The 16,792-nt window shown below is 39.9% G+C and overlaps 1 protein-coding gene across 3 annotated transcripts in view; it reads left to right on the forward strand.

Moving 5' to 3' along the window:
* The window catches only part of nol4lb (nucleolar protein 4-like b), a 71,938-nt gene extending 60,879 nt beyond the window's left edge, over positions 1-11,059 (forward strand). Inside the window, exons 6-11 of one of the 3 annotated variants that reach the window (XM_079478822.1) lie at positions 6,811-7,157; positions 7,695-7,874; positions 8,159-8,347; positions 8,747-8,866; positions 8,957-9,155; positions 9,328-9,709. In XM_079478822.1, the coding sequence (XP_079334948.1) occupies positions 6,811-7,157; positions 7,695-7,874; positions 8,159-8,347; positions 8,747-8,866; positions 8,957-9,155; positions 9,328-9,545 (1,253 nt within the window). In that variant the 3' untranslated portion in view covers positions 9,546-9,709. Of the gene's footprint in view, positions 1-6,810; positions 7,158-7,694; positions 7,875-8,158; positions 8,348-8,746; positions 8,867-8,956; positions 9,156-9,327 lie in introns of all 3 variants that reach the window. The other 2 variants (XM_079478824.1, XM_079478823.1) reach the window with 2 other exon arrangements.
* The last annotated feature ends 5,733 nt before the right edge of the window (positions 11,060-16,792 follow it).

Raw genomic sequence — 16,792 nt, forward strand, 5'->3', positions numbered from 1 at the left:
TATCGTAGAGTTTATTTAAATCAATGTTCTCCAACCAGACTACCATGAAAACATTGATTTATACCGGCTCCTGTAAAATCTAAAATCAGCGTTGTAGATTAAATCATATTGATTAAAATTTTCATGGTTAATCCTGAAGAGAATTTGTGTTTGGCGGAGTTAAGTTTGATTTATAGTTCAGTTTTAATTAACACGTTGTTATTGCAAACAGTTTGGACAAGTGAGACTTTTTTAAGAATAAGGCTTAAGGCCATCATTCTGTGCTTCTATTGGCTCACTGATTTATTCAAGTCGGAATAGATGATTTTGTAGGATGCTTGCTTAAGCCTGCTTGCACTGAAATCATGATACCACCCTCCAAGCGAATCACCGTCCAAAGCCACGCCTCCTCCAAAACACATGAACGGGGACAAATCTGAAGCTCTTACAATTGAATCATGTTGCTCCCAGCGTTGAAAAGCAACACCGATTATAGTCATACCTGTCAGCACTGTTAACAGGTGAAAGATTTGAATGGCAGTTTGCAATCTGTCAGTCATTGCAGCCCCTCCCTCGCGCCAATCCTCGTGACCAGAAGTAAGGAGAGGTCGTTTCGGTTAACGTTTTTGATTAAAGATTAAAAGTGCAAATAACAAACAAGTATGTGCACGGATAAATAATTTACAATGTGTAAAAGAATTATAATAATAATTTTTCATTTTATGCTGACTTCAAGCTTTCTTTAAGCTTGACTATAAGGAATTTTACCCTGCTTTGTCTCACTGCTAAAACAAGGTTTCTCAGAAGGCAGTATGTTCTATGCCTAATGCTAAGTAGTTGCCTAAGTAGGCAACTCACCGGAGCTTTAGTGCACTTGTTTAAATCAACCCGAGAGTGCATGTTTATGCGTCTGTGTGGTTTTGTGTACACGTGTGTTAAGGATGTATTTTATGATGTGTTTGTTGGCAGCTGGGGGCTGATGCAGCACCTTGCTCTTCCTGTCCCCCCGCCCCCTTGAGAATCATGGGTAAGCATTGATTGACTGTCTATGGACCCTCCTCGCAACCCGACGACAACTTAGCGAGCCGGGTTTGAGCGGCATGACGGCGTGCGTGCGCTCGTGCACCCTCGTGCCTCTTAGACCCTTGCCCTCTTAAACACACACACTACAGTGTTGTTCTGTCCCCAGTGCGCTAAATGCCCCAATGAATCACTGTGACATTCAGAGCAGCTGGACCGCACCGTCAGCTCCCTCTCTCTCTTTCCCCTCCAGTATCGGAACGCTGTCTCTTTTTTTAAGAAGCGCATGGAGGAGAGGAGGGGTAGCGGATGAAGACAGGGTGGGTCTCTATTGTGCAGAAGTGAGGGAATATGGTTGAGATGGAAGGATGGGGGAGGTAGAGGGGGGAAGGGGAGAATTTGCCTTTGGGATGAAAGAAAAGTACAGGGATGGGTCATGATGGTTGACTTGTTATCCAACGACCAACTGGTTGTTTGGTTTGTAAGATTGATTACTTTTTTAATTCAATTTCATGTGCTTTTAAAAAATCACCTTCCCACCCATTTATTCACTTTCATGTCATTCTAAATCTGTATATGACTCTCTTCTGTGGAACAATCGTTTGATATCAGTTGATGTCCCTTTAAGACCTTCCACTCCGTTGTGTTCATTCTAGCATGCAAAAAAGCAAACAACATGAAACATGTCTGATCAGCGGCTATACGGGGATTATACACGGCTTCCTTAAGAGCGATTAGTCGACTGATTGTTTAGAGAACCCAACTGAATTATTGATTTTGAAAACACGACGCACATCTCTCGTATGATGAAGTGAAGGTCGAGTAGAAGGAAGCTGAATGTAAAGCATGTGTAGGTGTGTGTGCGGTGAATGTGATTCTGCAGCAAAGGGGGTTGACTGACAGGCTCGGGCTTATCGGAGGAAGCCACTAATTGGAGGTCATCCGCATGAATTAAAAAAACAGTCAATTACTGCAGGAGAGAGCAGACCTTCTACCCCCTCCTGCCTGCTGCCACCCCATTTAGATGCCATACACATGAGCGTGTGTGGGGGGGGTTCAAAATGTACACCACCTGTCCTGTCTGCCAATCACAATGGAGACTGCACAGAGGACTTGATGAAATGTTTGTGTTATGGCGACTCCTCACAGGGCCTGCTGGGTAGACCGGATCATTACGCCTGATTGGTCATTACCGAGACTGTGAGACAGGAAGCACAGCGGTGATATCGACTGTTGTGCTTGCACCCCTCGGTGTGTCTGTGTCACACACACACACCTGCTAGAGTGGTTACAGGAAACAAATAGTGACAGTCTCTTAGCTCACTGTGTTCTTGCTCAGAGATGCAGATGTGTGGTTTTATAGCGCCTCTATAATAATAATAATAAAGAATAAAATTCAATCATTTATGCAGCGTTCATTTTACTGGTGAGTTACACATCATTTTATGCTTATAAATTTAAAGGGATAGTTAACCAGCAAAAGAAGAAATTTAGAGAAATGTCTCCGTGGTTTTGTCTCCATACGATGGAAATCCACGTGAAGCAATGATGCTTGGTAGTTAACGTTTTTCGAAACATCTTCGTCTGTGTTTTGTTGAACAAAGAAAGTCATACGCGTTTGAAAAAATACATGAGGGTGAGTAAATGATGAAAGCATTTTTTGTTTTGGTGAACTATCCCTTTAAGTGAGCATCAGATGACATGCAAGATGCATCACAGTCTAAAAGTAACTGAAATGACAGGATTTTAATATAGAATCATTTGCTTGTAGGGAACTGAGGGTTATTTTCGCAAACTTTCATAGATTTTACCCCATATCAGCACAAAACATGTTCAATAGCCTTTGTAGAGCCGGATGTACAGTGTACAGATTGTCTGTATGGCTTTTACTCCGGATGATTAATAGGGAAAGGGGAACTGGACGAGAGCCAGTTGAGTGGCATAAGCCACGGCTAATCATATTTCACGCTTGTCACACGCTAAAGAGATTTTATTGTCCATCATTATTCTCTCAGATAAGTAAGGAGAGCTTCAGAAGGATTCCACTCGCTTTAAAAGCATGAGTGAGGTAGCATTTTAAAATGCGCAGCTCTCCATCTAGGACCTTTACAAACTTGCTGTCTATACAACCCAGATAGCACAAGTACGTCACTAAGATGTCTGCTAAAGATCTGGAAAACATCTGCTATGTAAAAACATCTGATAAACCTCTTTATCAAAGTTTTACAGGCATTTTAAATCGCAAACATCTCACTGACATCTTCTTAATGCCTGTATGACATCTGACAGGAAACGTTGCGAGATGTATAGACAGTTTCAAAGTGACAACATAAACAAATGTTACCGTGCATGCCCTCTTTCACAGGCTACAGTAAACTTCCAGCACACATTCACAAACAATAGAGTGCCTGTAGATTATTTCTGATAACAATCAAAAGAAACTGGCCGAACTTGTCTCTCCAATTTGTTTTATTTAGACTGCTATACCAAGCTCAACTGCTAGATGTCAATGCACCTTATTACACGGCTCTTTGGAATGCTCGATTCTGATTGGCCAGTCGCCACATTTGCAGGTTCGTTTATTCCTAGATAACAACCTCTCAAAACGAATAACACACAGTAACCCGGAACCGTTTTTTTGACAAATTTATTATAAATATGTCTGGAATATATAACATTTATATATAACTTTTAACATACTGTATATGACATTATATTTACAAATGATTAAAACCAAATTGCCTGTTTGTGACATTTGAATGTAGTTTCTTACCTTAAAATCGAAACTAAATGTCTTTTCCATACGGAAGGTCTGCATTCGGTAGAAATGAGCTAATAAAATATTTCAAATTCCCATTTCATTTTTCTCATGTGGTAAGCAGCTGTGTAATAACATACGGTTTCTTTAAATGGGACCACACTGCAGGACCCATTCAACAAATTGTTTATTTAATAAAGTGAACATACAACAAAATTCAACAGTTTGTTTATTTAATACAAATATTATACAGTAAAATAATACTACAAATGAATATAACATCAATTAAATAAAATGCAAATAGTTATATTATTAGACACTAGCCAAACAGAAACCGGAAGTTAAGTTGGGGTCAGGCGCACCGGCGTACGATGAAATTTGTCCATTGCAGATGCAAAAAACAAAAACAGCTTTGTTCTTTACTTTATTGATAAAGCTACCTATACTAGTTCAACAAAAATGTTGTTTGCGATGGGATAATACAAATTAAAATATTTATAGCAAGTAAAATTTCTAAACTCGCACACCATTGGCAGGCGTGTCAAAAACCTTGCAGTGATGCAAAAAGTAAAAATATAACCAATAGAAACAGCAGCTCTGTCTGACATCTGCACTTCAAAAGCTTGACTGCTGGCTTTTACTGAGACGAGGAAGGCAAATAGAGTATCCAACACATCACAAAGAGAGACAGACACATCCACTGCAGCAGAAAGTGAGGGGCAGGAACACACACACACTCACACATTTTATGTGCATTACATTGGAACCTTTCACGTCTGTCATTCAAACATCTTTCCTGAAAGAACACAAAAAAGTGAAGGAGGGATAAAGAGAGAGTGCGTTTGACCGCCATAGAGCTTTTGAGCTGTGCTGGCAGGCATTAGTCCGGCCTTCCTCTCCCTGCATGAATACTCTTTATACTCCAATAAATATGCGTCTGTCTCTGCCACGCTCGTCCCCAACCCACACTCAACGTCTCTCTCTCGACTCCTGTATCACCTAGCTTTCATTTATTTTGCTCCCTTATATCTCTCATTCCTCTCATGCAGTGTGGAAGACAGATCATTTTCACCACCCCCATCCTTCTGTCCCCTCCCTCCACTCCAGGCTGATGTTCATTCTGTCCCTGACTCTGACCTGCTTCCTGCTGCCCCCTTCCACCAACTCACTCTCTTCCTCCCCTCCCTCTTTCCATCCAATCCCTATCCCGTTTTCTCCAGCCAGCTTGTGTTTTCTCCTTCACATCCAATCCACCCTGCCCTCTCTCTTGATGCCACTGTAAACTGACCCCAATTCTGCCCTTACTGTCTTTCTCCATGTAGCTCCGTGTAAGCATTATGTCTGTACACAGAATTTTTTTCATTTTCTAAGGTGTCTCCCTCTGTTATTCTGTTAAGATGTTGTGGTTTGCAGGGAGGTCTCATGTACAGATATAATTCTGATATACACAATACCAGTATTAACCGTAACTGTGATATTAATAACCATGGTTGTTGTTAACTGGCCCCCATTCACTTGCATTGGTTTTAGGTCCATACAGTGGAAGTGAATGGAGTCCATTGCTGTTCGGTTACCAAAAATATCTTCTTTTGTTTTCTGCGGAAGAAAGAAAGATATAAAGGTTTCTTTGTGTCTTCATACACTCATATTTTAAGTGTGATTCATTCAAACCTGATTTTAAGGGAATTCGTGACTCTTTTTTATGTGGTGGCCAAAACATACTGCAAAAATAAACTGAAGCCCTTCCCTTAACCACACCTCTCGACCTGACGTCACTGGCAAGAAAGCAAATCGCTAAACATACTATTAAGATCATATGAATTATTGAGAATTATACCATAGTCTGTCTGAATGCTCGATTCTGATTGGCAGGAAGGTGTGCATTAAAATCGATTAATGCACAGGTAGTTCCAGTCAGTTTGGTCAATGTTTGAAATGAACTGATGAAAAACATTTTCACCTGTCTGATCAAAAATGACACTGTTAACATCAATAACAGCTTTAACTTGGCAAATGACCATGGTATAAGCTTTGCGTCGGTAGGTTCTCTACGTTCTCTTGGCCTCTACGTTGTGCATTAACATCCCTTTATAAAATAGTGACAAATACCCATGAGATTGTATTGGATTCGTTGGCCTAAAAGAGAGAAAACTAAATAAAAGATTAATTCTACCGATAGCATCATTTATTTTATTTTAATATATATCACAATAATACTGCTATTATAAATTATTTCGGCCACAAATGTTCTTTCTTTACAAATCTGATATTTTGACAGACACATAATTCAATGACAACAAATGTGATGCCCAGCTATCCATCTAAAAAATAAGACTGGCCAATGTACAAGTCTACTAGTGATTTTGGTATTGTTTCTAATCCTATATATGTGTAAATAATGAGTTATTGTGTATTTATAGTAGGCATATGTAGTGTTTCAGTGTGTATTTGGTATTGTTGGTGTCTGGCCCTTCTCTGATATATCTTTTCCATTTACATCTCTTCAAACCGGGCAGCTTTAAACATCACACACATCATGAACTGCCATGCAGTAGAATGGACTTTGGTGTAGTGGACATAGATCCAGACTTGGGCTGTCATTCGTGCATTGTGTGAATATTTCCTCTATAGTGCATTAGTGTACTAACATTGTTAGCATGACAGTAAGAACTCATGGCAGTAGACAACAAACAAAAAACATCTTGTGTTTTGACCAGAGGCATTTTCCAAACAAAAACATTGGGTTTTCACCTGCATAAATGCTCCGTAATTACACAAGAGTGCCCCCTGCAGACAGTTTGTTGAATTTGAGCATTCCTACGTACTGTAGGGATGAATTAACCGTACTGTGTTTGACTTATAACATATCCTTCAGTTTTCACTGTTAATGATTTTGAACAATGCAACTGTTTTACTGAAAAACATTATAACACTCTTCTTAAACCAATGTTAAAGTCTAAGTTAAAATACGGCACATAAAACTGTATGTTGCCCAGTGTATACTGTGAAGCGTTATGGCCACTGTTAAAGTACGTGTTTTGGTTTTTTTACAGATGATTCATCTTCTGAGAGTGGAAATGGATTGCACACACTGACTCCTCCCTCTGTGGGCGCGGCCGGCGCGAGTGACAGCGCAGGAACAGGACCTGGATCTTATGCCGAGGTAAACGGGAACGCAAACGGCACTGGGGCACCACTCGACTTCAGCACGACTTCCTCATCTTCATCCTCAGAGGACCAGCAACCAGTGAACCTTAGCGAGACACTGGAACAGGCGCTGCCCACCGCTGCCGCCATGCTGGCGACCTTTAACCCAGAGCACACGGAAGAGCTGCGCAGAAAATACCCCAAATCTTCAGAACTGCGCCTTGACCGAGATATCAGGGACTATAACAATAAGGTATACAATCGACAATCAAAAATAAAAATAGATAAACATCGTGTTTATTTTAGCTAAAAAACATGCTGATGTTATATTTAATCATATACTCATCAATACTACAGTATACTTAACCTCACCTTTATGGGAATATATGAATAGTGAACTAAAATAATGGAAGCAATGAAAGAGACCCTATCAAATCGTATTTGTCCTTCATACAGAAAGAAGAGAGGTTTGAATGATCCGCTGAGCAAGGCTTCCACCTAAATAGAAACCTTTATCTCTGTTTCCCATGGCCGGCCTTAATTTCTTGGTGTTTTATGTCTTTATAAAAAGATGTTTTGACAAATTTTCAGTCTAAATTGCAGCATGAGACTATTTGAACCGAGTACCTCTGAATAACGCATTTAGACCTTGAAGACACGGCTTTCATTAGCGAAGTACCGTCGTGGGGATGAATGCCTTTCAGCCCTTTGTTTCCTTAAGGCTTTTCTGATCATATATATGCTCATGCAGACTGAAGGTTTACCTTGGTTCTTTTGTGTGTTTGTGCAGTCTCCTCAATACAGTTCAGGGAGTTATGATTCAATAAAGATGGAGATATGCGCTGAAGATCTAACCGTTGGCCGGTCTCAAACGGCTGATGATGACGATGATGACCATGATGACCACGATGATAGTGATAAGATAAATGATGTGGAAGGAGTCGACCCAGAGAGGCTTAAGGCATTTAATGTGAGCAAAACAAACATATTTACATTATATGCATGTCATTTCATAATATTAATTTATTGTTTTTTATTATTTTCAAGTTAGTTTTAACATTTCAAGCCGTTATCAAACGGTCCAAAATAACATACAACTATTTATCTAAAATGCTATGGAATTGTTCCCATTTTATAATAGTGTTAAACACCAAGATTTACTTTGGTTAATGTATTTTGATTTAGTTTATTTACTATATTGTTTTATTTATAATAAAGAATCATTTGGCGAGCTGACTCTTTTTTTCTGTTTAGATGTTTGTACGGCTGTTTGTGGATGAGAATCTGGACCGGATGGTGCCAATCTCCAAACAGCCTAAAGAAAAGATCCAAGCCATTATTGAATCGTGCAGCCGCCAGTTCCCGGAGTTCCAGGAGCGCGCACGCAAACGCATCCGCACATACCTCAAATCCTGCCGTCGTATGAAGAAGAACGGCATGGAGGTACACATGCTGCCTCTCTCACCTTTACATGATTGATATCATCTACCGCCCCCTGCTGGCCAGTAATGTACATTTCAATCATAATAATAACAAATACAACTTTGTAAAGATTGGTCCTGATTTAATACAAGTTAGGCTCTATAGACACATCTATGGAATGCACATATATTTTGGTTAAAGCAGTAAATTGAAACACAAAGGACTTTATGATATGGAAAGAAGGTTTACAACATGGAATTTCTTTTTACCTACAGTTATTTGTGAAGTATTGAACCTATCCATCTGTTTCATGTCCAGTATATAAAAACATGACAATAATTTGAAATACTACGGATCCATTGTTGCTGCAACATTGAATTGATTCTATTGATTGACCGGGTCTGTGTGTGTTTCCTGCAGACTCGACCCACGCCCCCCCACCTGACCTCAGCCATGGCTGAGAACATTCTAGCAGCCGCCTGCGAGAGCGAGTCACGCAAAGCTGCCAAAAGACTGCGCTTGGACGTCTACCAGGCACACGTATGCAACTCTTTCACATAACATGTGACACGTGCGGGCGTGTGTTTGATTTTAATGCATTAAGTGTGTGTCTGACCACTGTCCTTTCAGGAGGAAGCACACGATAAGCCGGTTTCCCGCGAGCCCATCTCTCTGGCCCACTCTGCGTACTCGCTGGCAGCCTCAGCCTACTCCCAGGACCAGCTATACATTAATGGAGGCCTCAACTACAGTTACCGTGGTTACGGCGGACTGTGCGGCAGCATTCAACACCCTGTATCCCTGACGACAGCTACTGCCCAGACCAATGGTGAGAGAGGAACTGGGTGTAATTTGTTTTTCAGATTTGTTATACGGAAAAAATGAATCAGTCTATTATATTTTTTATGAAATATATTATAAACTGTATTTTGTGAAACAAGTCTTGTCTGACACAGTTTTGTTTACAGTGTGTGTAATTCTTTCTCTCACACTATACTCAGGTCCTACTGATCTCAGTATGAAGTCTCTGGCCTCCAATTCATCCTCGTCAAGCTCCAGTAGTCTCGGGAGGAACGGCGGAGGGGGCGGGACTTCAGCTCAGCTCAGCCATACAGAGGTGGCTGCGGTGCGACAACTTATCGCGGGATACCGTGAATCTGCTGCGTTCCTCCTCCGATCGGCAGACGAGCTGGAGAACCTCATACTACAACAGAACTGAACTTCTCACTCTCTTTCCTCCAACGCCCTCTCTCTTTCTAAACACATCTCTCTGGACCACAGGCTGCATCCTGCACATGGAGCTTTCATAACCATCATCCTCATTATCAGACCGATCCTCCAGATGGCACTAACAAAATGAAGACGCTTTTTGAGGTGTAATGGAAAGAAGATAAAAAAGAGAATGAAGAAAACTGAGAGGCATTTGTAATTGCTGTAAATAAGCACTCTCTGTGTCCTGAAGCACTTTTCCATTTGTTCTGACCTCTGAACATGTAACTTATGCATTTAGATATGCAGGTGGAAGATCACCTGGAAATACCTCAGCCTGTCTGTTCTGCTCTCTCTCTCCCCCAGCATTCTCTCTCTCTCTGTGTGGGGGAGAAGAAAATTATCACCCGTCCGTCCTCAGCTTCACGGTCCACCGCGTCTCAGCACCCTGAGATTTAGCCATTGAGAGCACAGAGTATGGTGGATTTGTGTCTGTGGTTCAAATGTGGATTGTTTCTATTTTCCGAACGCTGCAAAACATTTTCTTAAGCAGCAATTTTGTTTTCCAGCTAAAATATCTAAATATCCTAAAAACAAGATTTGAGAAGCAAATCTTCTCTGCTTTTATGTAAACAATCCTTGTGTTAAGGATATATGGATGTTTTTACTGGAAAACAAAACAGAGATTTTGTTGCACTGCAACCTGCAAATCAATATCTTATTTAGTATTCTTTTCTTGTTTTCCAGTACAAATATCTGAAGGTTATTGAACTTTTATGCCTTAAACAAGCAAAATATCTGCCATTGGAGTAAGAAAAAATCTACTTAATTCAAGTTTCTTGATTTAACTAACTTAATTCAGCCTATTTTCTTACCCCTTATTTGACAAATATGAATTTCTTGTTTTTAGCATAAACGTATTTATTTTGATATTTTCTTTCAGTAAACAAGAAGCAAATGTAATCTCTATTTAAAAATCTTGAGATAGTTGTATTGGAAACGCAAAACAAAGTAAGACATTTATTTTTGCAGTGTGCATTAGGTTTTGTATATATTCCGGTCCATTTCAAGGTATCGATGTCATGAATACACTAGAGTTGAAAATGGAAGGTTGGACTTTTGTGGACAGAATGAAGTGTTCTGATGAGGTTGACTTATATAATCGATCAGGTCTTTTTGTGACATGGGCCATACCCTTTCCGAATGCATTTGAACCTGTCACATACAGCTTACAGGTGCCAACTCACTCCATTCCCTATCTACGGGTCACTCCTCGTTTCTATACTGTGCCCTTCTCTTTCTCAACTCCTCCTCCACCTGACTTTATTTTGAGGGGAAACAGAGATGGAAGGAGGTTGAAGCTGTAAGTCTATTTATCTGTTGACTCTTCTTTATGGCCATTAATCCACACTGCTGCTATGGACTCGGTTATAACGCCACAGACCTGAAACCTCAAGCCTCCCAACACAACCAGAGCACCTCAAGACGAAACGTACCAAGGCAAAAAATGAACGAACAATGGGCAAAAGACTGAAACGGGAAGCCAAAATATCTGGAGGGAAGATTCAAATCTGCCATGTTTTGAATTCTGGTTGAGAGCATTTGTTTGAGACAGAAGGCTGCTTTTGTTAGCTTTGCCAGTTTTTTTCTATGTTTGTTTTAGTGTTAAAGTGCTTCGGCGTGTGCTTCAATGAGAAGATCAACGGTGAGCGATTTGTCACAAAAGCGTGGCGTGCATACACACACATTCGTTCACGCTCTTTAATGAATTGCATATATTGCAGGACAGGTAAAAAAAAGCGTATTTAGTGCGGTGGAATGGTTCAGGAGCTGATGGAAATGTCACTGTTATTTGCTCCATACGCACACAGAGGCAGTGCTAATCTGAGCGTGTTTATAGCACTGCTGGTGGGGGATGGAGAAAGAATATCGCAATGCAGATGATAATCAAAAGCATTCCTAGCCCTAAAAGAGAGAAACTAACATATTAAAGCTGCCATGACCCCCACCGAGGAGCTTTCTGAATCATCGGACATGCATTTAACCCTGCTTACGCACACGACGGGTGTGATTGAGATCCATGATGGTGTGCTGTGTATCTTGGAAACCGGGCGAGTGTGTGACCAGAGACGACACTGCCGCCTTAAACATATTTGTGTGCAATTTTGCCCCCCCCCGTCCAAAACACAGACACACATTGCCATTGATTTCTTGGAGCGAATTGAAATGTATTGTATTGTATTTGTAAGAGTTCTTGGTAGACCTAAGTGTCCAGCCCTCCTGATTTTTTATTAGAATGTCGCCGTTGATGTAAAGAAATATGCAAAATTGTCAGCACCAGGCCTCTCATTACTGTGTTGAGCTTATAGCGTGTCTACGGTCTGATCTGTCTGTTTAATGTCTCTTTGTCCACGTCTTATTCACTTTGTTTCATACATTCGTCTCGGGAGAGATGTAGATGATGTAGAAAAAATTCCACTGTGGTTCCGCGTACGGATATTGGGTTGTCGCGAAAACACGTCTAGGTCACATTTCAGCTCAACACTTTAAAAAATGACATATAATTATAGATAAAGGCTTACGAAGCCTCAACTTTATTTTGCATTTTGACATCAATATTTTCTTTACAATCGAGCACATTTTTACCCTCCCACAATTGAGAAATCTAATTCGTTAAGTTAAAAAAAGTCTGTGATACATTTTTTATTAAATGACCATAAATTGTGCAACAGATACTGTCAAATGAGTATAAATACAGATATTTTTGTGTTACGCCAGTTGGGATGGAAAAAAAGAGCTCAATTGTCTTAAACAGAGACACAATTTAAAGGTTATTAAATACGCTTTATTGTCTAAAAGAAAAAACCTGGACGTGCTGTTTATTATATTCAAAGAGTTCTCTTTGCACTCTCATTTTCGGGATTAGCTATTTTAGTTTTTCCGCTTCAACGTTATTGTCCTGTCACAAGTAGAGCCATATAGATGTTGAGAGGTCAAGTTATGAAAAGAGATTCCAGCTGCTGTCCCGTCCTGTCTTTTCTTTTCCTGCCTCGGCCATCTCGCGCTCTCATTGAGATCTGATATGGGTATGAATCCCACTGCCTGTTAAACCGACTGTCGAACATCGTCAAATATACGCCAACCTCACATGCCACTGAGCTCTTTATGTGGATCTATAAAAACATACGACGGTAAACGTTTGTGAATTGAACCTGGGACTGCTTAACGCATCTGAGGAGAAGCTGAAAAGCGAACCGTTCATCTGTTTGTTATGGGCTTCTTCTCTCCAGCTCACTCAAGGACAGCTACTGAACTACAAACTGTAAAACAAGGCAAACGACAATCTCGAAAAAGGTGTAACTAGTTGACAGTTTTGTTCTCGCGCTCTGTGTTGTGTGTGTACGGTACAGCGCGTCAGGAGTGAGGGGTATTTTAGCCATAATCAGACCATCTCTCACTCTCAAACGCGATTTCTGTGGCCCACTGTCGAAACCTTTTTATCCGTTTTTTATTCTGGTTTTCTCGATTATTTTGTATTTTTTTTGTATCGCAAGTGGTCTTTACAGAAATGTTTTGTAAAAATACCAACGTCACATATGAAGTTGTCCTGTTTGCCTAAACATTCCAAACAAGGATGTCAACATGCCAGGCAGCCAGCCAAACCAAGGTCACATCGGATTACAGATACACCAAGAGCGACCTGCTCGAGTGCTCTCACAATCTGCATCCGTGCATTAGTTAACAAAGTAGTTTAAGTTATAGATGTTAGCGACAGTATTATTCACTCTTGCCAAGAGTCTACTCCCAAGAACTTTAATCTCAGTAGGTTATGGCTAAAAGTTTTGTTTTGGGATATTTGGGACGGTATCTTTTTTTATTTTGCTGAGCTGTGCCTTTAAAGGGGCTTAACAGAATAGATTGTTATATAAATGTTAAAGGAGTAGTTGAGCGTCAACATGAAAGTTCTGTCATCATTTACTCACCCACTTATCATTTCAAACCCGTATGATTTTCTTTCGTCTGCAGAACACAAAAGAAGATATTTCTTTAAATGTCGGTAAGAGAACAGCACAGCCCCCCATTCACTTCTATTATAACCAATGCAAGTGAATGGGGGGCTGTTAACAACACTCTTCAAAATATCTTCATTTGTTCTCTGCGGAAGAAAGAAAGTCATGGAGGTTTGAAATGACAAGAGGGTGAGTACATGATGGCTGAATTTTGTATTTGGAAGGTGAGCTACGCTTTTAATAGTGTATTAGAAACCCCCTCAGCTCTTTTATGTGCTGTCATTGTACCTCTGCATTTTTTTTATAAAATCAGCACCGCATTCTACTGTGATCTTATGTACGTGTAAACCCAGCCCATCCGTCGTATGTTAGATGCATCACCAAAGTCCCATTCGAACCCTTTACTCGTATACATTACAGACACAGACGGTCATACGGGTTCTGGCTTTGCAGTCAGGTGTGACGCTGGTTATGGTTGTCGTTAAACTACACAATTAAAAGAGGTTGTCCGGTTTCAGATATGAAGCTCTGAAAAAATGTAAAATTACTTTTTATTTTTCTACCACAGTGGTGTACAGCTGCATTCAAATCAATGTGGTTCCCTGTTTGAATCTTTTAGCATTTGTTGGTGCTTTGGATGTTTTCCATTGTAATTTTTCTTCTGATTTCTCCTACTGTATACAGAGCTGCGGATGTCAGCTCTGGTTTTGATATGTATCTAATACCAATGTGAAACTGTCTCTTTCCTCCTCATTTTGGAAGTGTGATGTTTACATGTACAGATTTTTGAGATTTTTTTTGTTTGTTTGCTATGTTTACTTAAAATGCTTTCCCTTTCTCCTTTTCAGACATTGCTTGATTTCATCCGATTCCTTTATAAGTAAGGGAAATGGGACTTGCGGCATCACGTTTAGACAGGATATCTGTCTAGGAGATCCCATTAAATCAATGCCTTCAGGCGAACCTTATTCTTTTTCTCAAACTGCTGTCAACACGAAAGGAAGATTTTTCCTCTGTTCATTAAGGAGAACATGGCCATTTGTTGGCTAATGATTAAAAGCCATTATCGCACCCTTTAGCAGGGGCAGACGTCAAGTATTAGAGTACAAGAACAGCAGAGTATAATCCTCAGGTAAATAATTACTGTTTTATAGTTGAGAAAGTCGTCTTATTGGCAACCCCATTTCCCTATTTAATAACCATAATATATATCAAACTAATCTTTTTTTATATTTATTGTGTTATATATATCAGTGAATACTTTTTTCAGTACATGTGGCTAAATATTTTAATTCTTTAGAAGTGTTGATAAAAACATATGTGAAGATACGAAGGGACTGAATGAAAAAAATCTGTTTTTGTTGTTAAATGCGAAACCGCATGGGTGGCTCCTAACATATCACTTTCATTAAAGAAAACCAATGATTTGAGATTAAGCTTTCTCCAGTGGGACGTCACTGCTAAAATGTCACAGAATATGGCATTGTGACCTTTTTTTCCTCCCAAGCTGTACATCACAAAGCTAAATATACTAATAAAACAGTGTGATATATCAAACAACTAGTTGCTTTGTTTTTGTCCAAAGGAATCGGCATCTGTTAATGTGTGGGTGTTTCTACAACTACAGGAACTTTTAAGTCCCAGCAGTGAAATTTTAGATTTATGTCAATATTTGTCATATGACGCTTTCTAAATATAGTCACAGTGTCATTTCACACCTTGACAATAAATAGAATTAAAGATCCATGTGATTTAATATAAAATTATGAAGCTTCTGTAGGTCCAAACACCATTTTTGATCATGTCCCACAACTGTTAAAATACTAAAAAACAAGTTAATTGAATTAAAATTGGACCTTATTTCAAAAGGAATTGTTTAATATACATATTAACCAATATACACCATCTTCATTCTTTTTTTTACTGATCTTTGGGATTTTTTTCAGGTAAATGTGTCAGTCCCAGACTGTTGAGTCCTGACCACAATAATGAAAACGGCTTTTATAATGACAATTTATCAAAACTTCCTGTGTGGTTTCCTGTCATTGGGCCTCAAGTCTTATCCTGTTTGGGACTTTTTAGTTACTATTTTGCAGTGTTTTGATTTCGATTTTTGTTCATGTCGTGTGCCCGCTTGGGGCCGCCAGGTGGCGTCTCCTGGGGAAGTGGTACTGTCATGATCCCGGCTCCCTAGCAGCTGTATCTCTTCTGGCCGATGGGACCTTGACAGCCCCACTTGTGTTTGTGTTGGAAGCACATGGCCATTAATTGTGCCTTGTGCTCTCCTGTCTTGCGTCTTAGCCCGCCCCCTCGTTTGAGCTGTCTGCATTTGGGTTCTGTTTCATGACCAGTAGACCATCCTAGCTGCTTCATATAATGGGAGTCTATGTGGTCCACTTTTCTAAGAGTTCCAAAAGCACATAGTTCCAAAAAAGCGGCTTCTGGCGACATGTTGACGTCTTGTGAAGCAAATCGTTCGATATTTTCATAAAACTGAATGTCATTTTTAATAATATCAGCCATACTGTGCATCATGACCCGATTGTGATCTTGTAGCATTTGGTGGCAGATGGCATACCAGCGTCTGGTGCGTTTAGAGCCACCTGCAGAAAGGGAGCGTTGACTGACAACGACGATACAAAATGTCTCCACAATGATGGAGCATTTGGCAGACGCTTTTATCCAAAGCGTTTTACATTGCATTGTCCTATACATTTGTTTCTAAGTAGGCCTATGTGCAATCCCCTGGGATCTAACCTATGACCTTGGCGTTGCTGACGCCATGTTCAATATCCACTGAGCCACAAGAAACAGTGAAGCATTGAAACGTTTGCTTATATGTATGCTTAGTCTCATGGTGCCATCTTATATTATATTCTTTGCAAACAGCGACAACTTTGTTGCAGATAAGACACACTGTCTTTGCTTTTACAAAACTAGGTAGGATGAATGCATAGTTGTCTTACCATTCCTCTTTGTATGCCCTATTTTTGCTGTCAACTTTCCTCTTTAGACTATTTGATAGTGCCATTTTCTCTCACCATCTAGATATAGCTTAAATGTAAACATCACTCTGCACACAATGTAATAGCGTGCCCCTAGCAGGCATAAAAAGCAGTTTGGTATGTGAGGAGCAGTTTTATATAATTACAGTTATGTAATTATATAATAACTATATTTTTAGTAGGCTATTCTTGTTGCATTTTTCATCAATTAATTTCTTAAATTATCTTTGATTATGTTCTAG

The sequence above is a fragment of the Barbatula barbatula genome (genome assembly GCF_947034865.1).
Source record: "Barbatula barbatula genome assembly, chromosome: 17".
In the NCBI taxonomy this organism is placed as follows: Eukaryota; Metazoa; Chordata; class Actinopteri; order Cypriniformes; family Nemacheilidae; genus Barbatula; species Barbatula barbatula.